Here is a 24,417-nt window from a genome sequence, read left to right on the forward strand (position 1 = left end):
CACCTGTTTTATATTCTGCTCTGCAAGGTGTTCGGATGAAGTCCAGCAAGAACCTGGTGGACGATATGAAAAGCCCTCTGGCTGGCCTGCCGGCCTCCTTGCCGTGGCCCCTGGGGGGCAGGTGGGTGGATGGTATTATCTAGTCAGTCTTGGCGACTGATGGACAGCCTCCATCCACAGGGACAGTGATAATGGAAGTTTCCGCCACTTTCCCCATCTCCCCATATTAGCTATTACCCCCTTGACACCACAAGTGTGCTCCGAGCTGCACTGGACTTTTATTGAATTTTTCTCTAACTATTATCTTATTTGAGATGTCTTTCCTCATTTTCTTGGGGGACCAACAGGTAGCTGGAGTTTGGAAGGGCACACCACCAGGAGAGCGTGTGATCAGAGGCCACAAAAATAGAGTTCAAATGCTGAGCCGAGGCAGACTTCTGAGTTATCTGATGCCCCGCTCGGGAACTGAAAATCACAATATAAGTTGTTGCAAAAACCCTAGTTTTTCTCTGCCTGAAGTTTACTGCTGCCTTGAAGTTTTATAAATCATAACTCAAGGCGTCTGAAGGCAAAAAGGAGGAAAAATGGAATGAAGTGACTGCGAGAGTCGGCTTCCGAGGCTGGCGCTGGGCCTCGGGGTTGGCTGTGACCCCTGAGGCATTCTGGACGGGGGCGGATTGAGGGTATAATAAACCACAAGACTTGTGGTCGGTATTCATGAGCTTTGGGGCTCCATGGATATTTCTCTACTGACAAAACTTCATAAAGTGCAAAACTCATCTCATCTACTTTCGTGGGACATTTTTGCTCCTTTGTTTTAAGCAAGGTATTAGGAATTTAGTGTTTACACGCAAAGGTCCATTTTTAGTTAGATAAGGTGATATTATCATTGCATTTATCGGAGGAGGTGACTAGCAGAGGACACACCCTAGCGGCTGCGACCGTGGTGTTGGCCTCCAAGAGTCTCTGTTCCCACCTCGGCTGTGCCTCTGTGGTCGCCCGACCAGCTGTGGGGGGTTAGGAACAGAGCAGGGGCCTGGGCACCCGCTGGCCGGCGCCACGGTGGGGCCAGCGGGCACGTGGGGAGCGCCCGGGGCAGGTGCCAGGACGCGCAGCTGGGACCTCGGACAGCACCTGAGGTTACAGACCCGGGCGGGATGCTGCTTTCGCGGGAAAACCTCAGCTCTGCTTCTGAGAACATGTCTCCACATCTGTACTTTTGCCCAAATGGGAATGAGGTCTTTCTATCCCAGGTTCCTCAGAGTTTTCCTAATGGGCGTCTTAAATATTTATTTGTGTGTGTTCAATCTTCCTGGTGAGGATAGAGTCTTCCAAGTGGGGAGTCTGTACCATTCAATTGTTTACTTATCATCTTACTGCACAGAATAGAAATACGGTGAAAGTACACATTGAGGTATCACTTGGTGCACAGATGGATGGATGGATGGATGGATGGATGGATGGATGGACAGATAGATGAATACAATTCTCTCCAGAGGGAAAAAAATATCCACATACATATAACATACTAATGCTTCACCCTCCTTAGCTCAATTACTCTGTTTTCACATTTTCACTCCAAATGTTCTGTTTTGTTGACCAGTAGCTGTTCGTTCCAATTTTAGTATCAATGAAAGACAAATCATCAGTATATGAAAGAGAAGGACATAGGGCTTACCACCCTGTGTGTTGAGAAGGTCAAGTTAGCAGTGTAATTGCGTGTGCCACATCCCTTCACACCTGTTCTCTCTAAACCCTGTACCCTGGTATCTGTCAGGAGGGGCCATGAAAAGGTGGGGTGAGTAGGACCAGAATTTCAAGAAAAAACGGTGTCTTTTTTGAGAATAAAAAATGTGCCTAAATAATTCATTGGCAAAGTAAGCGTTCTCTCTGTCAAAAATATAGACTCTAAGACCCATTGAATTAGATTCCACGTTTGCTTTTGCCGGCCTGGGGGTAAATCTGCAGGCCCCTGTAGGATCACGAAGCTTGCGTGTAGGCTTATCTGTATGACTTTTAAGCGCCGTGTGATTATAAGCCCCGTAGGCTAAGCACTGTCTTCACCAGCGTTCATGACACAGGAGTACTCTGTATGTAGGTAGGATGGATGGATATTAGGGAAATGTGCATGAGTCTGTTAGAGTGGCCAACACCAAACAGCACAGGCTGGGTGGCTTACACAGTAGAAATTCATTTCGTCACAAGGGTCGGAAAGCAGGGTGCCGTCGGGGTCGGGGTCTGGTGAGGCCTCTCGCTGGCTTGCAGGTGGTGTGACCTCCTGGCTGTGTCCCACATGGATTCTTCTCTGTGCACATGTACACGGGAGAGGTCCCCGGTGTCTGTTCCTCTTAGAAGGATCTTATAAGGATCTAGTTCCCTTGGATGGGGTTGGGGTCCCATCTTCTAAATTCTTTGGATCTTCACCACCTCCCTAAAGGCCCCCTCTCCAAGCACAGTCACAGTGGGGGCAGGGCCTCCCTGTACAAATCTGGGGAGACACAATTCAGCCCGTAGCTCCATCCCAATTCGCAGTGAGCTCCTCTACCCACGGTCACATAGTCTTTCTTAGAACATCCCCAGGGACGGCCCTGCTCTTGGAAAACTTAAAGGAGGAGTGGACTGGCATTTGGAGAGTCTCTGTCGGAATGATCTGACTTGGGCTCGAGACCGTAGGGGCTACGATTCAGTGTGCTTTTGCTTCGTGCAAGGATTCTGCTCTGAGCACACTGACGTGCAGAGGAGTTTGTCAGCTACCAGATGGGATATGTATGTCTCCTGCCCGTGGAGGCTAATAGCCAGCCTCATGGAGAGAGCAGCTGACGTTCTGGAGCTCTCGCTAAGTGCCAGGTGCTATTATACGCATGTTGGGTGTATTTGCTCGTTGCACCCAGACATGGTTTTGAGGTAGGTAAGACTACTCATCACGTGATGTTATAGGTATGGAGCCAGAGGTCCAGAGACGTTAAGTAACTCACGCCAGGTTGCCCAGCTGGCAGGTGCCCACAGGTGCTTGCTGGCTCCAGAGCTGCCCCTCGCCACACTGCACGTTCCTGAATTTTCCATGTGGGTCTGCAGGCAGAGGCCATTCTCAGAAACTAGTAGCAAAGTACCCTTCCTTTTGTTGTCCCATCAAAAGGATCTCTTAGTCGGAGTGAGCTTTTGTGAGTTTTCAAACCACCTCTGTGTTGAACCGCATCCCCTCAAAGCCTTGCTTGGCGTTGTGTTTCTTTTTCCTTTCCCTTGGTTTCTTTGAAGGTCTTTCCAGGAAGGAAGAAAAATGTGATTTCCAGGGTGTGATTATATTGTGACCTTTGAGAACCTATCTTTCCGGCTGAACGCTGGGCTCCCGTTTTTACGTTGCTGGTAACCATATTGTTTGCCAACACTCCTTGGCTTCCGGAACACCAGAAGCCAGTCACCCCTCGTCAGCTGGGTGGTGGATTGTTTTCTCGTTCTTGGAGGGAAAGAGCTAGAACACCACTGCTGCTGTGGAAGGCAGTGCCAGACGACTTACTCTGCAATAATAAACTGTCCAGATTCCCAATATCCGCTGGACTGAACGCTAATGAGTTGCTAAAAGACTCCCCAAAAGTTGCAGTAACATTTTAAAGGCTTTCTTGCCGTGGGGAAGCGTCTGTGTTCCAACTTCGTTTACCGGTGGGTAAAGTAAGGCCAGTGTCTCCTGATGGATGTGCTGTCAGAGGAAATCTGCAGTAAGCTGCTCTGTGCTCAGAAACGTGCAGGAAATCGGTCACTGAGTAGAATCTGATATCACCTCTGGAGAACATCAGCAGCCCCGTGACAGCGGCTGCATTTCCTGGGTTCATGTGAACTCAACCCAAATCCAGATGAGCTCTCCTACTGACAGCTCCTGAAATGGGTGCATTTGTAGGACGGATGACCTGGTTGGTGACGACGACCTTCTTGATAGTAGACCCTATCGAGGGGCTTGCTGGAGGCTTAGGAACTGAGGCGAGGACATTACAGAAGATGCTACCAGCAGGTGCCTGTACCCGGGAGGGAGGCAGTGGGCACTGGCAAGTCTGCCCTACGTTCTTGGATTAATTACGATATTTGGGGTGCCTACAGTAAAAACGCAATCCAGCGGGCTCAACCGTACTGTCCTCACAAAGGAAGTGTCCTGGCTCAGGGAACTGAAAGTGTCATGATCCCTTTATGCAAAGTGGGGTCAAGGGTCTCTCTGGTTTAACCAGACTTTGTCTAGAATTTTTCATTCCTGAGAGAGGCCCTCTGTCCGTGGAAACACCGGGCCACCCTTCGGTCCCAAGCTGGCTCAGGAGCCCTGCTCTGCCAGGGGGCTTTTCCTTCTGACCTCCCCCACTCCACGGCTGTCCTGCCCTGGCTGGAATCAGCCTGTGCAGACCCCTCGGTGGGCTTCCTGGGTCTGTTTTATGAGGATGAGCTTGGGAGGGGCTGGCCCTTCCCTGCAATTCCACCATCCTGGAGGGAGGGACCGTGTCCTATTTACCTCTGCATTGCGAGCTCTGTGTTACTACCGCTGTTAACAATACTGTTCATCTTACTACAACTCGGAGCTCCCATGAGGTCGTGCTAAGGCTTTACAGCAAGCGTCTCGATATGCACACTAGCGAGCTCACCGGTGCACGCAGAGTACGCACATGCCTGGAAGTCCCTTTCGTATTAGCAAGCACAGGACGTCAGCACTGGTTAGTTTTAACCTTGGCTCTGTCACTAAGTACGTGTCTTAGGGGATTTTGCGCCTCCTTGGCCCTACTTGCCAGCTCTTCCTGCGAATGACTGGGCGTGCGTGTCCTTCCCATGGTCCGTCCCCGTGAGCGAGCATCTAAATACAAAAGGTCAGGCACTTTGGACGGTGCTGCCCAGGTTTGTTTTCCTTTACATCCGTAACTTACCCTTTGTCACTGCTCTCCTGTTGGCAATACGGCATCTACTTGTTATCTGGACTGGAGGGAACGCTTCCTCCGTAACCTGCTGCTGCTGCTGTGTAGTTACGATTTCAGTATTAATTAGATTTGTGGGCTTTTTTTTTTTCACTACGTTTTGGCGACCTCTGGTAAGAACTGACATTCCTAATTGAAATCCTTCAATGTGGCAGCTGGAAGCTGCAAGCTCCCCAGCTTCTGTCTGGGTCCAGGGCTTTGCCGGGGCTCCTGAGCCCCTGCAGCTCCTCCTCGGGAGAGCCGTGCTCAGACGCCGCCTACCCCTAGCCCGTGCTGCCTTGTTCCCTTTACAGATGCATTCACTTCGTGCTCCATGAGAGCAAAGAAAACCTTCATTTCTGATTTGGTGCTTTCCTCGGAGTTTAAACGCCTGCCAAGTACAGTCAGGTCCCCGTCCTTCCTCCTGGTTCCTGCAGAAGTTACCGTATTAACTCAGATGCCTTCGGTCTCGTGAGACAGAAATTCAACTCGAGCCGGATTCAGGGAAGTGATGAGTCGCTGGTTCGCATCACTCAACAATCCACGCGTCAGGATCTTGGTTCACCAGCCGGGCCTCCCGGGCGCCGAGGGTCTCCCGTGTTCGGGTCTGCTTTCCTCTTGGCTAGAATCACCTTCAGGAGAGGTCACCCCTCAGGGGGCCCAGGCGAGCCCAGACTTGCAGCTTCTCCATCCAGGAAGTCCACCACGCAGGGACTCTCCGTTCCTAAGAGTTTCAGCAGAAGCCTTGGACTTGACTGGAGGGGAGTAATTCACGCCCCATCTGGTCTCCGAGGTGGCTGCTTTGCTCAGGGAAGGTGGGTGTGGCGAGTGTCCCATCTCAGTCACCAGGCCACTCATGGACCTGGCAGGGACTGAGCATAGGGAGGTGGAATGCTGTCACTCAGAGAAGCAGGAACGACTATTAGGCTGACAACAACAATAATGAATCCCACTCGACATGCCTGGTCGGAGTGAGAATTTATTATGCCCACGGTACAGGAGAAAGAGCACTCGGGTAATGCTAGTGGCCAATACCAGTGTGGCAGTGATTAGGGGCTAGCCGCTGTCCTAAGAAACTCCTGTGTCCAGTTCATTTAAGGCTCTGTAGTTCCGAGGGAGGTAATGTGACTGTGCCCATTTTACCGACGAGAAAACTGAGACAGCAAGGTAAGTAACGCTCTGCAAGTCAGTTCAACCCCAAGAACCTCACTTTCTTCCTCTTAACAGAAAAGACAAGCTCAGGCTGCCTCCCCAGCCCTGATACAGGAGTATGATAGATCGTTATTTGTCAGTCAGTCAACAAACGTTGACGCCTTCAGGTGCTTCTTGAGGCAAAATGGGGAGCAGCCGTGAGTAAGGCATTTCATATAATTGAAAACTTGTAAAATGAATTTCAGGAAACAAATAGAGGTTTGTTATTACCATTATTGCTGCTTCTGGGAATAACTCTGTGGGCTCCCGGGTTGTGTCTCTGCAAAGTGAAAACCCTAAGCACGAGAGCATTTTCTGGTGTGTTGAGGATGGTAGAGGCCACAGCTCAGCTGTGGTCAGCCCTTGGCGGGTCCTGTTACTAAACTTTATAAGATGCTATTAGTCACAGCATCAAGGCTGTGAAATCCTCCCTTCGTGACGTTGTTCGAATGCACCGTGACGCTCAGGAGTCATGTGGCCAGAGGCCTGCAGACACCGCAGACCCCAGCCCCGGCAGAGGACACCGGCCGATTCCTGAGGGCACCTGCTCTGTTGCCCCCTTGGCTCCACCTAGGAAAGTGATCTTTCCACCCAAAGCCTTCACGGTGGAGTGTTTGCCTTTGCAAAGGAGAGAGCCAGGTGCGTTCAGAGCGGTGTGCCGCAGCTGAGGTTTCCCACCCGAAAGTCCCCCCCAGTTGGCCCTTTGCTCAGTGTGGCTGAGGGACACATAGACTCCTAAGCTAACCAGCCGCTCCCTGACAGGTGGCCTGAGAGCCAGGGGGCCATTTCCACTCTCAGCGAGTTCCAAGAGGGAATCGTCCCTCCTCTGCCCTGCTTGCTCCACCTGGAGCCCAGGGGATTGTATATTTACTCTCTACTGCCCTTGGACCTGCCTTTTCCCTCCTAAATCTGATTGTGTAGACATCCCAAGCCTGCCCCCCCCCACTGTCTGTCTGCTGCCACGCCCCCGGCCTCTCTGTTTCTCCCCTAGTTCTATGCCCATATTTTGACCTCAACGTTGAAACAAAATACTCTATTCCTTTCTCTTTCATCTTGCTGATGATGCGTTTCAAACACTCTTTAGAATCGTGATTATAGGTGGGTTAGATATCCTGTGTAGACGTCTATACCGCACAGTGCAGAGCCTGGTCCACAGGGCATGGGTCTGAGTCCTGGTACTGCTGATGTAGTTTTTGAATGTTGATGAGTGAGGCCCGGAGCCGATGGCCAAGAAAGAATTCTCGAGACGTCTTTGGTTCAAAAAAGGTGATTTAGTGAAAGCACAGGGACAGGACCTGTGGGCAGAAAGAGCTGCTGCCCCGGGTTGTGAGGGGGGCTGATTCTACACTTGGGAGCTGGGGGAGGTAAGGACAAAGGGAGGTGTCCGAAAGCACTTTCATAGGCCCAAGAAGACTCTCAGGATGCTGGGGGCCTGGTTATTGTCTAGCTAAGGTTGTTTTCCTTCTAATAAGGCACTGACAGGAAGATGGTTGGGAACTTTCTGGGGGAACCTTATACTCTTCCTATTACAAGTCCTTGTCAGTAGGCTGCAGGTCGTAAGGAAACCTAACTTCGTTTACATTTCCTTCTGCCTCTGTTTCCCACATCACTCTGGAGGGGAGGGTGACGTTAAGGCTCCAGGAAATTGACATGTATGGGTCTCTGGAAGTTAGGCTATTGATAAGAACGCTTTATTCCTCGTAAATCACTAAGACATTGGTAAACTGAGGGAGACTCACGTCCTGCAGGACTGTGCTCTCTATCCGTTAGCCATTTGTTTTTCCTTCCCTTGGTTTTAGGGCAGCTGGGAGTGCCTGAGGAATGTCACACATGTCCCGCCGGGGAGTGGGGGGCCGGGGAGGTCGCGGGTGTCAGCTTGTGCTTTTTCCCCAGCTTGCCTTCTGTTCCTTCATCACTACTGCACTTGACGTGACCTCGGGCAGGTTGTCCCATCTGTCCAAGCCTTGGCTTCTTAATCCTCCCAAAGGACTCATTCTATTCAGTTGAAGCGTCTTCTTATGTGCTTTTAATTTTTTATTTACTGGTTAGTTTGAGGACTGATTCTCAGGTGTCTGGTTCTTTCCCCGAGTCCTTTTCATCGGTCAGTTAAAGGGAGGGCTGCCACAGTCCTTCAAGATACAAGGGATAGTATCCCTGTTTCACAGTAACTAAGGCCCTGGGGGTAGACATGCCCACATCTGGGTACCAAGCACATAAAAGGAGGTTTGCCTCCCCATTCACCCTACTCCAGAGTCTGTGTTGGTCGGCTGGGACCTACCACCTGGGAGGATACAAATCAAGAAACACCAGGTGAACCTCAAGGATTGTTTCATCGGGGGTGTATTCGTGGAGGGCCCTGTGAATCGGGGGGCACCCCAGCGTCATAGGAGATCTGGAAGGACCACAGCGAGCGTGCTAAGATCCATCAGAGTCTCTGACCCTCCGGGGAAGCGTGTGGAAAGCCAGCGCACGCGGCCAGACTGGTGGCACTCACACGGGACGGCATCTCGTGTCAGTGTGTGCTGAAGATAAGGGGTGCCGCGAAATGATACAAAAATGAAACTGAACAAAACTGAAATCAAATGGAACGTTTAGAGAGGGCCTTTCTCTGTAAAGACGGCATCCCTTGAGACCGAATCAATATGAAGCTATCATATGCTGCATTGGACATGGGTTCATTAAAAAATCCGTGGCCGCGCCGATCGATGAGGCTTCGGGGACCAAGGCCTGTCAGCACAGAGGCTGCAAATGGTGGAGAAGACGACTCCTAGTCTGTGGGAAGAAGGAGTTCTTTCAAGTCCGATCGATAGGCCCACCTCTGCGGCCGGCATAAGCCATGGAATGTTGATAGAGCTGTTTGCAAAAGCCAGGGCTAATAAGCTTTGCTGTGACGTGATGTAACTTCAAAGACTGGCCTGTAACGTGGACCAAAAAGGGGCAAAATCAAGAAGGAAAGGAAAGTGGCTTTTATGTGCGTTCCAGGGAAGACAAGGTACAGATGCAAATCGACTCTTTGAACACGGAAACTCTGGCTTTGTGGGACCGGTGTTTTGTGGGCTGACTCGCAGAGGTAAGAGGGTGGGTCTGCCTCACTGGGTGGAACGCCGCTGTCAGCCTCAGGGCGCGGCCCGTGCAAGTCCTGTCGGGATTCTTGCAAGTGGGGGGTTTGGACTAATTCAAGGTTTCTCAATCCTGACAGGTGAGGTCTGTAACTCTTTGTTGTGAAGGTCTGTCCCGTGCATTGTAGGGTGCGGGTCATTGCTCCTAGCGTCCACTCACTAGCTAACAGTCCCAACCACTTGCCTGGCTTGTGATAACCCAAAATGTCATCTCCAGACCTTGCCTAACATTCCTGTTTACACTAGAGGTGAAATCGTCCCTGGGTGAGAACCACTGAATTCCACTTCCGAAGTGGCAAGGAGGGGACAATAGCAGACCTCATAAGCCCATCTCTAGAAGGTTGGGGTGTTGGGAGTGATAGGAACCGGAGATGATTCTGCGACCAGACACTTCCCGTGTGTCTCTTGTTTCTGTGCGTCAGTTTTACCTCTCCGAACAAGCTTGTCCGTAAAGTAAGGACCGTGGCCACCAGTAGCTTTAAGCTCTTATCGGTGCAACTCTATAATAGGGAAGGAAAAGGATCTTTTCCAACCAAGTTCAGTCTAAAAGCTCTTGTGAAGGGCTCTGGTCCGGCTTGGGTAACACATCTCCCTGCAAGGGACTTCTGAGCTGTCTGTGTTGGGAAGGAGCTGAGGGACTCCGTTGGCTCACAGGCTCTCCTGTTGGGCAGGGCTTTCCTGCCAAGGAGAGAGGAGGAAGCTTTGCTTGTTCATTCGTTCATTCATCCATCCATCCATCTACCCATCCTTCCATCCATCCATCTATCCCGCCATCCATTCCTCATATACTTTGTGCCATCCCTTGTCCTGCGTGTGGAGGATGTGAAGATGAGCAGCTCCCTTGGGTTCCGCCTCCGACAGGTTTTCAGTGTGCTTTATACGATGTTCGGCTAAAACTGGGACAGAGAGCTACAGCATCTCGGCAGGTGGTGACAGTACACTTTTTAGTGGTTTGGGAAATGACAGAAAATGGTCTGGAAGTAGATCTAGGAGTTAGGAGGGAGCAGAGGGAATTTGATTCGGAAGACAATGAGAAATAAGGCATTCTCGGCATTGAAAAAGCATCAGCTAGCGGTGGTGGTTTTAACGCCTGATGTGCTCCGGCAAATTGGGAGATGCCAGTTTTCTTGAAGCACAGTTAGCAGGAGAGGTGCTGGGACATCGTGTAGAAGGACACACGTGAAGCTGAGCAAGGGAATTTGGAGTTTGCCCCCTGGTCAGAGAGGAGTCACTGGACCTTGGTCATTGGGTGAGAGTTTTTGAAAATGAGCTTTGGAAATAATGAAATTCAGGCAATGAATTCAGAGGAAAGAGTATTTCTGAATTTCTCTTGCAAGGATCAAAATAATCATTGGTGACAATATTGTTGAAGAGTTAAGGACTCAGAAGGACGGGGCACCCGGGTGGTGCAGTCATTGGGCCTCTGCCTTCGGCTCAGGGAGTGATCCCGGGGTCCTGGGATCGAGCCCCACATCAGGCTCCTCCGCTGGGCGCCTGCTTCTTCCTCTCCCACTCCCCCTGCTTGTGTTCCCTCTCTCACTGGCTGTCTCTCTCTCTGTCAAATAAATAAATAAAATCTTTAAAAAAAAAAAAAAGGACTCAGAAGGAGACATAATACCCTCGAACCCTCTCTTTCCTCCATCCCATGACCTTGAGTGCAAGGGCCATGAGATCGGGATCCTGCCCGCTTCTCCCACCCCCTGCCCAGCCACTACACTGCTCACCTCCTTCATGGCACTTGCCACCAGCCGACGTTCCCCTTCAGCTAGTTTATTTGCTTCGTTCTGTCCATCTCCCACCACAGAGCGTGACCTTTGTGAGCTCTCACGTGTGTCTTGCTCGCTCTGTCTCCACGTCTGGCACAGCATCTGGTTCCTATGGGGTGTTCGGTAAATATTCAGTGAGCTTGTTCATTCATCCATCTATCATGCATTTATTCGGTCATCACCCAATCATGCATCTACCCCGTCGTATGTTCACTGCACCGCTAATGACTGCCGACGCCAGCTGGTTCATTAAGAAGAGCATTCTCTGTTGATATGTGGGTATTTGAAGGAAGTGACGTCGGAATTGATCAACAGAACCTAATCGATACTTCAGCTGGTGCTTCGGTGTCACCAAAGATTCTGCAGGAGGTCCCTGACGTGTAATGCATCCTTCCCAGTGGAGAAGTCTTCCTTTTGACAGATAACCCAGAGAAAGAAGATACTGGAATGTTTTCTTGTGGATGGGTGGAGAAGTCTGGAATACAACAGCTCGTACTACGTGTGAGGGTTTGTTCTCAGAATCATGGCTGTCGAGGGTGTAGGAATTGGGATACCCAGACATTGCTGCTGGGAACGTCAATTGGTGCTACTCCCTTGGAAGATGGTTTCACAGACCCTCGGAATCTTCAAGGTAGAGTTCTCATGTGACCTAGAAATCCCACTTCTAGGTATATAGCCAAGAGAAATGAAAATAGAAGTCTGCACAGAAACTCGTACATAAATGTTCATGGCAACATTATAATATCAAAAAATTAGAAATAACCCAAATGCGCATTTTCTGATGGTTGGAGAAGCACATTCGGTCTATATCCATCAAAGACACTGCTCAGCTGTAGAAAGAGCGAAGCCCTGATCTCTGTTACAACATGAATGAGCCTTGAAAACGTGATGCTACGTGGAAGGACCCAGGCACCGAAGGGCACATATTGTAGAATTCTATTTACATGAAATGTCCAGTATAGAAAAATCTGCCGAAGCAGAAAGCAGACGAGTGGTCGCCAGGGGCTGGTGGGGGAGGGGAGTGCGGACGGAAGAGTGCCGTCTAATGAGTGTGCGGTTTCTTCTGGGGGTGGTGAAAGTGTTCTAAAGGTACATGGTGATTTTTACACACTGTGGATCTACTAAAAACCCACCAGCTTGTACACTTCACAAGGTGAATTTCATGCTATGTGAATTTTGTCTGGGTTTTTAAAAAATCACAGCTGACTTCTCATGAGCACATAAGCAGATTCCACGAGAGGAAAACCATGGAGGATCTGAAGCCGCGGTCCCCTTCTGTCCATGAGGGGAGATGGGTGTGCAGATAACTAAGGATTACTACCTCAAAAGAGAGAGAGTTGGTTTTCGGGAGAGTAACAGATCCTACATTACTGGTTTGAAATACTGCTTCTGTGATTTTTGGCTCGGGTAAAAGGGATGAAGACGCCAATCGTTGCTGCCGAGAAGCATCTTGGAAACTTTGTGTCATTAGGATTTGAAGAACCTTCAGAACCTTCTAAGGAATTTGGACTTGAATTTGTAGCAGAAATGGTAGAGGTGAGACACACATGTCATAGCTCCCTAGCACCCGTCCAAGGAAGACATCACTCATTGATCTTTGCACACCTCTCCCCAGAATCCAGATTCTTCCCCAGGGCAAGTGCCCCGCCCCCTCCCTCCCCAGAGCCTGTAAGGATCCAGCAACATTCACCAAAGTGATGAAAACTTTCCCATTTCTGTTACAACCTGTGGGAGCCCGGAGAAGTGTCTAATAAGGATTGGACCAGCGTATCAATAAGGTGCACATTTGTACCAGATAGTTTCATACCTTGAAAAAATAAACAGTTTCCTTCCTCAGTTTCCTTTGCTGGGCATTGCAGTCACACTGTCAAGGAAAGCATATGCTCAAGACTGGAAAACAGCAATTCTTAAGGCAAATACAGTCCCAAGACTTGCTTTGTTTGGCCAGGGTCACGTCTCACTGTTTTCCTATTAGCAGCCAGTGTCGAAATCTGATAGATTTCACTCTCAACCTGGATGTCCTGCCTCTTTTGAAAAAAATCGGGTGCCCTCAAAGGGCAGAGCCAACATGCCTCCATGGAAGCAATTCGTTCTAGGTATGCTGGCTGCCTTTCTTGGGTGAGATATGCTCATTCCAGTTTGCCTGGTCTCGATATCCCCAGATGCATCTCAGCAGACCTGGCGCTGTGTGTGGCTTGGGGCCATGCAGGGCTGTGCCGCGTTGTGTTGTGTTGTGTTGTGTTGTGTTGTGCTGTGTTGTGCTGTGTTGTGCTGGCTTACCTAGTCCGATCAGTACCTCATGCCACTCCTTTATTCATGAGACTTTATGGTCAAATTACCTTCTTGTGAATTGAATCACAGGTTATGGCAACGGAGGAGCTCGGTGCTTGCAGACAAATGTTCTCAGGCAGCTCAGAAAATCTCTTGTAGGCAGGGGTGTCATGAGTCTCTATTCGTGGCGGAGAGAACACAAGCTTCATCAATGGTACCGCATTTTATAATGCTGAGCATGGTGCTTATGCACCGAGAAATCCCCCCCCCCCCCCGGGACACCAGGGCTTGGCTAGATCCTGAATGCCTGGTTCTTTTGTGGAGATACGCAGTGAGAGTGAGAGTTTGGAGGGCCGGCCTTCTCCTGGCAACGAGGGACATGTCTTGTGTCTGCTGGGTCTGTCCACTTGGGTCTTCAAAGGCCCTCTCCCAGTCTCTTTGTAGAATGGGTGGTTGAGAGGCCACTGGTGGCACTTACTTCGGTCGGTCCCGGGAATCACAGAAGTAGACTCTCTGCTCTTGATGCCTCATACCGTGTATAAACAATGCACGAGTCTCCTATTTTCCAAGTGCTGTTTTATCCTAATAGAAATTTCCTGTGTAGCTTTAATAGAAGTTGCAAAATGCTCCGGAACTTTCTCTCTCTTATTTTCCCCCTTGAAAATCTGTTTATCCTGCCAAAATACCTTATGTGTGTTTGTGTGCGTACGTGTGACTAATTTATGTGCAAACTTCGAACGTCTAAGCTTTGGCTTCAACATCTGTGCCAATGGAACCTCATTACGAGCGTCTCTGTGCAGCAGGCCCGGTGAGCGCAGTCGGGCGGGCGCGGGGAGCCGGGCAGCGCCATATGCTGGGCTTTCTCCAGATAAACAGCTCCTGATCCCTTCTGGGGCACCGTTTGATGAATGCGAAGGGCTTGGATCTTTTCCTAAGCTAACAAGCATTGGTGGTGCTTTTAAAATCCCCCGAGTTCAGAGATGAGATGCTCACATGAAAACATCCTGCAAATAAGCATCTGCTAAACTTTGTCCTGAGCTGTAGTCCTTGGCCCGGGATGCTGTGAAGTTTCGACGAGGAATAAGTGTTGGCAGATACTTATCTAGAAATAGCGAAACGTTATCGAAAGTGTTTGGGGGCTGAGCTTTTACCTTGGAGGAAAAAGACTAACATGTCTTGGGTTTCTCATAGTGAGGGCCCATCACACAGAATCCAGAAAGATTCTGTGCCCTCTAATGGAGGTGGACTGAGCGAGGTCTCAGGAGTCTCTCGAAGATGTTGTGGGTCTCGAATTAAGGTGAACAGTGGACCCTTCTTGCAGGTTGGAGGTGAAGACCGCCGGTGAACATGTTCATCCCCCAGACCCCCGCAGGCCCCACGGGAGCTTTAGGGAAATATGATTATAAACAGTATCTTCCACCAACTCAGAAAACCTCACCAAAAAAAGTAGGGGAGAAAGAAAACAATGGCATTATGGAGTCAGTATTAAACCAGAATGGGATGTGAATCATAGTGGTTTGCTCAGAAATTGCAAAGACAGAAAGAAATTCTACCATTTTACAGAGCCAAGCAGATCTAATCCATTTCATACACGTTCTCCAAATAGATCAGTTTTTCTTATTTTAAAATTGTATTTGCCCATACCGAACCCCGATGAGTTTACTAATTGTTGCGTACTCTGTATGTTTAGTGCTCAGGAGAGTAAGTGTCTGACCTGGGGACACAGGCAGGCAAGGGAGAGCCAGGTGGGCTCAGTTTCCCTTGATCCAAGCTGCTGCACTGAGCTGGTGATCCTGCCCCCTCACCCTGGGAGTTTAGTTGGAAGACCGTGGAGATCGATCGCAAAGTTCTCTCTGCATGCTCATTTTCCTGCGTCTCAGTGGGTCCACACTGCCTGAGAGAGAAGGCCATGGCTTCTGTCCTGTGTATTTGTGCTGAGCTATTAACCCAAACTTGTTAGGAACACTGGTTTTGCATCCAGGTGGCAGGAGCCCAAATCCTGACTCAGCCTCTTGCTAGCTCTGTACCCCTGACGAACTGGCCTCTCTGAGCTTCGTTGGGTGCATAATGAGAAAAGAATACTTGACCTTATACAAGTACCATGAGGATTAAATGGGTACAGTGCACATTAAGTTCTACGAACAGTGCCCAGTGCATGGGAAGCGCTCCACGTAGAGTGGCGGCTTTAGCCCTGCTCGGATTTCAGTGGCTATTTGAATAGAGGCAAAACCAAAAACTGATCTCAGTGCTCCTTAAGTGGCAGAGGCTAAGCAATCATTTTTGCAAAGAATATTAACTATCCTTTAGGTTTGGATGAAAAAGGACCATTACATTTCTTTTATATAGTTTGCACATCTTCATATAGGGATATGCATTTCTCGTGTGTGGGTGAGAAACATACCATCGGATTCTGTAGCTTTTCTTCCTTGACATGTGGCTTCACATCTGGCAGGCTGCACGCGGGGTGATGGGAGGAGCTGTAATAATGCATGGCCAGGTTCTTGCAACTGAAACAGACAGATGGATACAGTGGCAAACTGGGGGGAGGGGGGCACACAGATTAAACTCCTGCTTTCTTCCAGATAACCGTGTGATGCTGAAAGGTGCAGATGCCGGAGCAGGCGTGCAGGTGTGGGTCCCGGCTCTGCCACGCACAGCTCCGTGACCCTGGGCTCATTACTCGTACTGCCCGGTCCTGAGTTTCTTCTTAGGCAGCTGAGAATGATAATAGCACTTCCTACTCGTGTTCTGTAATCCAAGGACTTTATCTATACATAAACCTAAATATGGATAATGCATGTACGGTAAAACATTTATGTTCTCTAAATATAAAATATACATGAAATACACAATAACCCATAAAGCATACATAGACTTATACCTATGCTATATAACATAAATATACATAATGAATCTGTAATTCATATAATGCATGCAAAGATCACATTTATATGTCATATAAATGTAAAATACACAGGAAGTGCACAATAATTCATTAAAACATACATACAAATTATATACAATACATATATACTGTATATAGCGTGTTACTATATACAATATGTATCATTATATCTTCCATTTTGTATTTATATATGTCATTACTATACATGTGTACTACACACACACAGAGTGCATAAGCAGTACCTCCCCTCTCCGGCTGATGATGGGAGGTGACAATTACCCACGTGATGAGATGAACGGCATAGACCCAGCAGCTAGGCTAGAAGCCAGAGGAGGATCACCTGCTGAAATGCAGGAAGGGGGACAGATGTACTGCCTGCCCCAGTCCTACAAGCATCCTTGCCTCCAAGAAGCCCGGCCCCTTGTAATGAAGAAATGATACTGGAAACCAAAAGAGCCTGGAGAAGTAAAAGGAAAGCAGTGAATGGGATTAGAAAAATGTGCAGTGAAGGGCAGAGAACCTCAGTGGGGATGCACACGTTACACGTATGAACACACATGGAAACAGTTGTTGTGGGGGCAGGGGAGGCAATGGAGAGAAGCCCAGGGTCCTCTTCCAGTGGGGGAAGCGTCCGCCCTCCCACCTGCAGGGTGTGTGGGCCTCTGCAGGACCCTGCCCCTGAGGCTGGGGGGGGGGATCTCTCATGAGGGGTCAGGAGGCTCTGGCTGGGAGTGGGGGTGCCCTTGACCGCGGGAAGAAGATCCCCTTCCTGTGGTCTGAGCGTCCTCTGAAATACCACCTTCCTGAAGACACACGTCTCGCTCTGCTGAAACTGGGAGGGACCCAGTACTTACTATTTTTCAGGGTCAGGAAGAAGTCTTGTTTTCTGTGTGGTTTGCTTTTGTCTTTTAGACTGTCACTAATGGAGTACTTGGAAATCAACTTAGAATCCTTTCTCAGACCCTGGGCTGAACCTGGGTGACTCATTCTCTCTCCCTACCTGTCCTGCGCCCCACCTAAGGCCAGGGGGGGCTTGAGACCTGCAGTGAGCGCTTCCTGTGGGCTGCACTGATCTTAGCAGGTGGTACAGCGACTGCTCTGAGGAAACCAGAAAAACATCGGTGGTGGTGGTGGGGGGGTTTCACATCACATCCAGGGGAGAGTCACGACCTGAATAGTCTGCGAGAACTTCTGGTGGGGGTGACCTTGAAGCCTGAATTCCCAAACCTCTTACTCCTATGAGTGAATCTGTTCCTTAAATATGTTTCATTTGGTCTGGAAAACATATGTGTTATTTATTACACTTAAAGATTTAGAAGGGTAGATCTCATGTGAAATGTTCTTACCACAAAAGTTATTGTTATTATTATTATTTTTTTAAAAAGGCCAGATTTCTGACCTCTGCTGACAAATTGGGAGCCTTGGCTTCCCTGGGGCTGAAGAGCGGGGAATAGAGTTTGGGAGTGAGTGAGTGAGATTCCGAGCTCCCTATCCCCGCTGCTCCCCTTCCCAGCTGCTGGCCTGTGCTCCCTTTATCCAAACATTTGATCAGGAACCGGCAGTGGCCCACGTTAGAGCAGCGTGCTTGCAGCTCCGTGGTTGCTAACATCGTCACAAAGCAAAACACAGCAACATACATTTGCTTTTATAATAGCTCGTCCGTAACAGGTGTAGCGGAGTCTGTAAAGAGACACCCAGTATAAACACCCTGGGGGGAGAAAGAAGAAAAGGCAACTTTCCCAAATATCATCATAAATAAGTGATTTCCGTGGTGGTTTTTGCCTTGACGTTAGAAACAGCTATCAGCTCAAGGAATCAAGCGTTTCGGAGGCAATGAATTCCCCAGCATGGGGGCCTAATGAGGGAGCTGATAACTGCCTGGGGCTGAGGATCTGATTTTTTGAGGCAGAAGAAAAGCTGAAATGAGGGGATGAAGTGCCTATCCCGTGTGTAAACAGAAAGTGGATTAGAGAGGAAAGCGTTTATGTCCTATGAAGTCTGACAGCCCTTAAGTGGCTGCTATTATTTGACGAGACAGTGTGGGCCGCTAATGGCCACTCTGCTCCTTTCCCCGCGCGGCCGTCGGGCGGATTTTGATGCTAGACGAGAGCGGGGTCCTGCGTCGTGAGGGAAGGGTGCCGGGCTGTGCATGCTGGGCAGCTGCTGATGCCCCGCTGGGGACGCTGGGCAGCTGGCAGGAGCCCCGTGGCTGGAAACCAGGTAAATGTGCGAAGTGACCGCAGGGATGGTGGCCGTCGCTGTTCCCCCGAGAGCTGACGCCACGTGGACCCCGCCAGTGATACCGTGATTTACAAGAAATGTGTGTTTGGGTCTTGGTCTGTGGTTCCTGGCTCGCGGCTCCCCAAACCCTCGGCGTTTTCTGAGCGCTAGGAGCAACTTCGAGCATCTTTTGTTGTCATAGTTGCTCTTCTGTCCTCAGTGGAGGGTCAGGAGGTGGACCTTTGTGTTTTGTTGCTCGTAATGAGCCCCTTTCAACCACACCGATTCCGGCCTCCCCTGGAAGCAGAGCTGAGCTCCGCTGAGATGTCCCCTAGCACCTGTCCTCGCAATGTTAATAACACAATCTCTCTCAAATTCTGTTGCTCGGGAGCTGGTCTCAGGCCAGCCAACGTGGCCCGTGTCGTTCCCTTTCCTGCTCCAACCGCAGCAGGGGTGGGCAGCCCCGATTTCCCAGGGGAGGAGAACGAGAATCTGCGCGCCCACGTCCCTAGTCTGAGGGAGGGCGGAGCAGGGCAGTGGGGCTAATTGTGTTACATGCCGGAGCTCAGACTACTGGTTCCCAAACGGCTGTCCATTGGAATCGCCAGGGCCCTTTGAATTATGTGGATTCCCGGCTCGGACCCCGAGTCACCCTGATTACATTGCCGTGGGCTGAAACGGGGCAGCGCAATCACCCCAGGGCGATGCCACAGTGCAGGGAAGTCTGGAACCGCTGACCCCCTCTTCATCCTGCGGCCTCCTCTCCGGCTGGCTGGATCTTGCCCTTGAGCAAAAACAGGTTGAAGGCAAGAGACCGTGTCTTTGTTTCTGGAGTTCTGGGCGGGAAGCACACAGCTCTGGCACCGGGAAAACACCCCTCTTGCCTGATGGCCGAAGACGTTGTGAGTGAATCCGTGGACACACACGTTTGGCCGGGAGAGGATCCAGGTCCCATCATTTCAGAACCGCAGCCCCACGGTTGCTGGAAAATTGAGGATATTTGAAACACCCCTGATGATGAGCAGATTCGTTTGTGCCCCAGGCCCACCTGCGAGAGCGAGGACGAGGAGGACGAGGAGAGGAAGGGCAGTACCAGCACGCCACGGTGCGCGTCCTCACCAGTTCGTGGCCGAGGCGCCCGACGTGGGTCAGCTGAGCTCCCTGCTGGGCCCCGACTGGCAGTTCGACATCACTGACCTTGTGGCCGGTCTCAGGAAGGTGGAGGAGCCGAGGATCGCGCAGCTGCAGGGCGGCCGGACCCTGGTGGGCCGGGAGCCGGGGGTAACCACGGTGCGGCTTTAATGCACTGCTGGACGCTTTCCCCAAATACTCAGCCCGTTCTTTGCTTGTGTCGGACACGTTCGTGTGAGGCCTCCTGTGCACGTGTCTGTTTGTACATGGGCGGGAGGCATGGACACAACACACAGAATCCATCAGCCTTTAGACCACATATTCAGAAATTCATGTTTACTTAACCACAGAGAAGCTCCTGCAAATTAGAGACGCTCTTGAGATCAGAGTCCTCACCCCTTCACCAGGGGATGCTGTGTGACGACAGGCAGTGAAAGCGAACTTCTGTCCCTGGTCTTAGCGGCTGTCAACCTCAGGGCGCTTGGCGATGTCGGGACACATTTGGTTTGCCGTATTTATTTACACGCACACGCATCGTTCCCTGATGTCATGCTTTCTCTTTTCTTAGACGCTTATTGAAAATATTTCACAGTTAATTTTACTAGGATGGCTGTGGAGAGATTATAGAGCAGATCATTATCTTCACAAAGTGTTTAAATATTCCTTATCACATCACAATTTAGGGATCGCCCAAATGTGATTTTGCAAAAGCTGCTTTATTGATATTGCATTAGTCCAGGTCTGAATCACTCTGGTTGCAAATTGATGTTTTATGAGGTGAAATGACTTTCTAAGGCCATTAAGATTCCTTTTTGCACTGAATTTTCCCAGCGAGCTCAATGGTGCTGCCAGGATCTACAATTATGACGTTATAAACATCGGACTACTCAAAGAGCAAAAATTAAGCAGAGGAAGAAGGCGAGACACCATTTCTCTAAATATTTTTAGTAAAAAGATTGTCAAAATATAGCTATTAGTTTTGAGGAAAATGTTACATTTTCTGTGCTCTAATGGGCCAACACCAGCAGGGAGGTAATATTCTTTAATTTGGGGGAATTATCACTAAATTAAATCAAGCTCTTGGAAGAAAACAAATGACTAATATTGTATAAATCAAAGGAAGTAAAATATATTAGGTTGATCTATTTATAGTTCCTTGTTTTTTAATGGGGGGTGTAATTAAACATTAAAAAAATGCTCTTCTAAGCCATTTGCATTTCAGCAAGTTGTCCTAGCTCCAGACCATCTGTCCTCAGATCACCGGGTGCAAATCTGTTGTCTGACAGAGTCAGGTTACTGCCCTACTGCTCTTAGGATACCACACTCAGAGGAAATGTGGGAAATCGTATTGGACCAAAGAGATAGAGTCTGATAGGAAGCCGGCAAGGGCTGAGGGCAGGTCAGATTCTAATCCAGCAGAGTGTGGGTAGCTCAGGAGATGCGGAGCTGTCGGCATCAGTCCGGACCCGCCGTGGACCCAGGGTCCTGCTTGCTAGTGCGATGCGTAACTCACATGCGTGGGGAGTGTTGCATTATCTGAAATCCTGCCCGGGTGTTGGAAATCAGGTTTGCTTCTCTGTGTCAAAGTGACTTAGGTCCTCAAGGCAAGAGAGAGAGGTTCATTCTGGCTGACGACAGGATTTCAAAGAGCAAAGTTTCTGATAATCTTGGATTTTAGAGCACAGTGTTTCTCGGGGGCTAAAAAAGGTAGCAGTCCCCCAAAGAAAAGGGTGGTTCTGACACTTCAGCCATAGCTCGTCCCTGGGAGGAAGGTTTCCTGCTAATGTGGCAGCTGACTTTCCCTGCATCTGTCACCACAGCTGGATAAACGGAAGGGCAGTTTTTTGCTTTTTTTGCTCTGAGTTAGTTCCTACTTTTTAGAGACTTTCATTTAGCACCGAGAGTGCACTTTGGGGTTTAAAGGGTGGGTGACAAACAAGTGATCGAAATGAAGTCATCATCTGCGTACAAAGCCCCACTTTTTTCGGTAATCATTCTACGTTTTTCTTTCCTTTTCCCCCTTTAATGACGTGTGCAGCAGAGACTGGAGCCTGCTCGCTTCCTTTGAAGGTGCTCTCACCTCTGTCCGACTCCATCCTGGCTGAGAAGACGGCGATCGTGCTGGATGACCGCGTCACCATCGCGGACCTGGGCGTGCAGCTGGTGGCCGGCTTGTCCCTTGCCCTGCAGCCTCACAGAGCGGACAAGAGAGCCATCGTCTCGACGGTGTCTGCCCAGGACGTTCTCCAGGCCCCGCAGCAGGTGGGATTCCAGGGTCCTTTTGTCCCCGGTCAGTTGAGACCACATCCCTCCCTCTCACACTGCGGAGGAGATCAGGAGAGCGCTTGTAGCTAGGACGGGGGGTCCTTGAAACTTCTTTCTGCTTTCTCTCCGGTCTGTCTTGTCTCTGAGAAAAGTGCTCAGTACTTTGGATAAATTGTCCTCTTATATATTTTACACACTAACCCTGGGTCCAAATACCACTTTGCAGTGGGTTATCTGTGATGGGGGACTCCTGGTAGACCATGACCAAAGGATCACGTGTGTTCTCCTTTCTAATATAAGGAATAATTGATACTGGCAAGTTCTATTTCTGCTATTTAAAGAAGTATGGCTAAGAGGCCCCAGACATCTGTTGGTTTATATTCATTATGGGCAACTTTAAACCTCTGCTCCATCTTTAAACTTGTAGCAAATCCAGTCGAATTATACCAAGGTCATTGTGTCTCTCAAGCATGCCAGTCCCCATAATACATCTTTTCTCAGATACTTCAAATGAGCATGTCTTTCTAATAAAGGATGCTTGAAGTGATATCATCTCGAGCCGTAGCCTGACTAGTTGCACCTGAAATTGATTCAGATGTGTCATGTGATCTTCCAAACTCTTTGGAAAATTCAGAGTCAAATTCTGTTCTATGACATTCACTAAGCTGATATACACAGGACTGCGTTCACTACGGTACACAAATTTGCCCCTCACACCAGTGCATTTACAGCCCATTATTTATGCCAGTTTAATGTATGATAGCAACCGATCCAGATTTTAAAACATATTTATTGTTCTCTGCCTGTGTATTGAAAACATATCTCATAAGAAACCACATGTGTGGTTTATAAATTTGTGTCCGTGTTTACAGACTTGAAGGAAATAAATTACAGCATAAGGCTTAACTTCATTTTTCTGAATCGCGGAATTTTGTTCAGTGATGGTTCGGTGACACCCTTAGACATTTACGATCCCAAGGATTTTTCAGTTGCTGTGTCATCATTGCATGAAATGGTGGTGTCTGTCCAGGCAAACCTTCCGTCCGGATGGCCGATTGTGGTCGCACAGGGTGAAGGGCAAGGGCCCTTGATTATATTAGAAATGATGGTTAGTGAGCCCTGTCAGAAGACCAAGAGGAAGAGTGTTCTTGCCGTGGGGAAAGGAAATGTCAAGGTCAGATTTGAACCAAATATTGATGAGCACCAAGGAAGCAGCAACTATATTGAGGGCATCAGTCGGGAATACAAAGACCACTTCAGCAATTCCATCGAGCGTGAGGGAAACCAGGAGAGAGCAGGTCAGGAGTGGTTCCAACATGGCGCCTCTGTTGGCCAAGAGGAACGTAGCAACAAAAGCACAACCCCACAGTCTCCCCAGGAAGGAAAGGATAAGAAGTCACTCAAGAGTGGCGGTCCAGATGCCTTCACAAGCTTCCCCACTCAAGGGAAGTTACCGGAACCCAGTAATCCCAGTGACCTGACAGTGACCTCAAGGGGGTTAACTGACTTGGAGATCGGCATGTACGCTCTGCTCTGTGTCTTCTGCCTGGCCATTTTGGTCTTCTTGACCAACTGTGTGGCATTTGCTTGGAAATACAGACACAAAAGATTCGCTGTGAGCGAACAAGACAACATCCCCCATTCCCATGACTGGGTCTGGCTTGGGAATGAAGTGGAACTTCTGGAGAACCCCATGGACATCACCCTCTCATCGGAGGAGTGCACGACCATGATAGACAGGGGGCTGCAGTTCGAGGAGAGGAACTTCCTTCTCAACGGCGGCTCCCAGAAGACTTTCATAGTCAACTGCTTAGACCCTCTGACTATGTCTATGAGAAAGACATTAAAAGTGAGCTTATAAACCCATCAGGCCCAAAGCGGAAGAGAGTCAAGTTTACTTCCTACACCACCATCCTCCCGGAGGACGGCGGCCCGTACACCAACTCCATCCTGTTTGACAGTGAGGACAACATCAAGTGGGTCTGCCAGGACACCGGGCTGGGGGGCCCCCGGGACCTTAGAGACTATATGGAAAGGCTGCAAGACCACATGTGAACTCCTTTCTTACGTCTGTATTCACCTTTATGCCTTCTGTTTTTTGAACGGTGGAGCAGTGAGTTTGTTCAGCAATAGGGGATGATTTAGCAAAGCTTCATTTGGGGCCGTCTGGGGGGGGGATCCCTTTGTGAGCAGGTGCAGAGGCCCGGAGAGCTATAGCAGCCGGGTTAGAAGCCCGGATGTGATGTGCCTCTAGGTCAATTACAAGGAGATACTGGGAACCTCCTGGGACAACATTTTTACCCACTTCCTGGGACCAGCTCAGTGCTAATACAAGGACCCTAGAACTTATGGGTGTTACTCGTTGTCTCAGGGCACACTGGAGTAGGAAAGAATTGGGGAGTTGATATTTCTATTCTTAGGTCTTTCTAAATCACAGTGGACATTACTTGTTCACACCCTGAGCGTAGACATATGTGAAAGATAACTGAATGTAGCCCCTCTTTGCAGTGAGCACTGCTCTTGATGCATGTATGCAAAGGGCTGGGACTGAGGTGCAGCTGGATGCCAGGGGCACGTACTGCACAACAGTGACAGTGAACGCCTGTACGTTTGGCTCCTCATTCCCC

The 24,417-nt window shown here is 49.5% G+C and overlaps 1 protein-coding gene across 1 annotated transcript in view; it reads left to right on the forward strand.

Moving 5' to 3' along the window:
- Positions 1–23,845, forward strand: part of LOC113266805 (transmembrane protein 132B-like) — a 58,013-nt gene extending 34,168 nt beyond the window's left edge. Inside the window, 6 exon segments of the mRNA XM_048221274.2 lie at positions 19,437–19,480; positions 19,483–19,509; positions 19,512–19,688; positions 21,594–21,787; positions 22,671–23,580; positions 23,583–23,845. Of these exon segments, the coding sequence (XP_048077231.1) occupies positions 19,437–19,480; positions 19,483–19,509; positions 19,512–19,688; positions 21,594–21,787; positions 22,671–23,580; positions 23,583–23,845 (1,615 nt within the window).
- Positions 23,846–24,417: the final 572 nt, after the last annotated feature.

The sequence above is a fragment of the Ursus arctos genome, unplaced genomic scaffold, assembly GCF_023065955.2.
Source record: "Ursus arctos isolate Adak ecotype North America unplaced genomic scaffold, UrsArc2.0 scaffold_34, whole genome shotgun sequence".
NCBI classification, from domain to species: Eukaryota; Metazoa; Chordata; class Mammalia; order Carnivora; family Ursidae; genus Ursus; species Ursus arctos.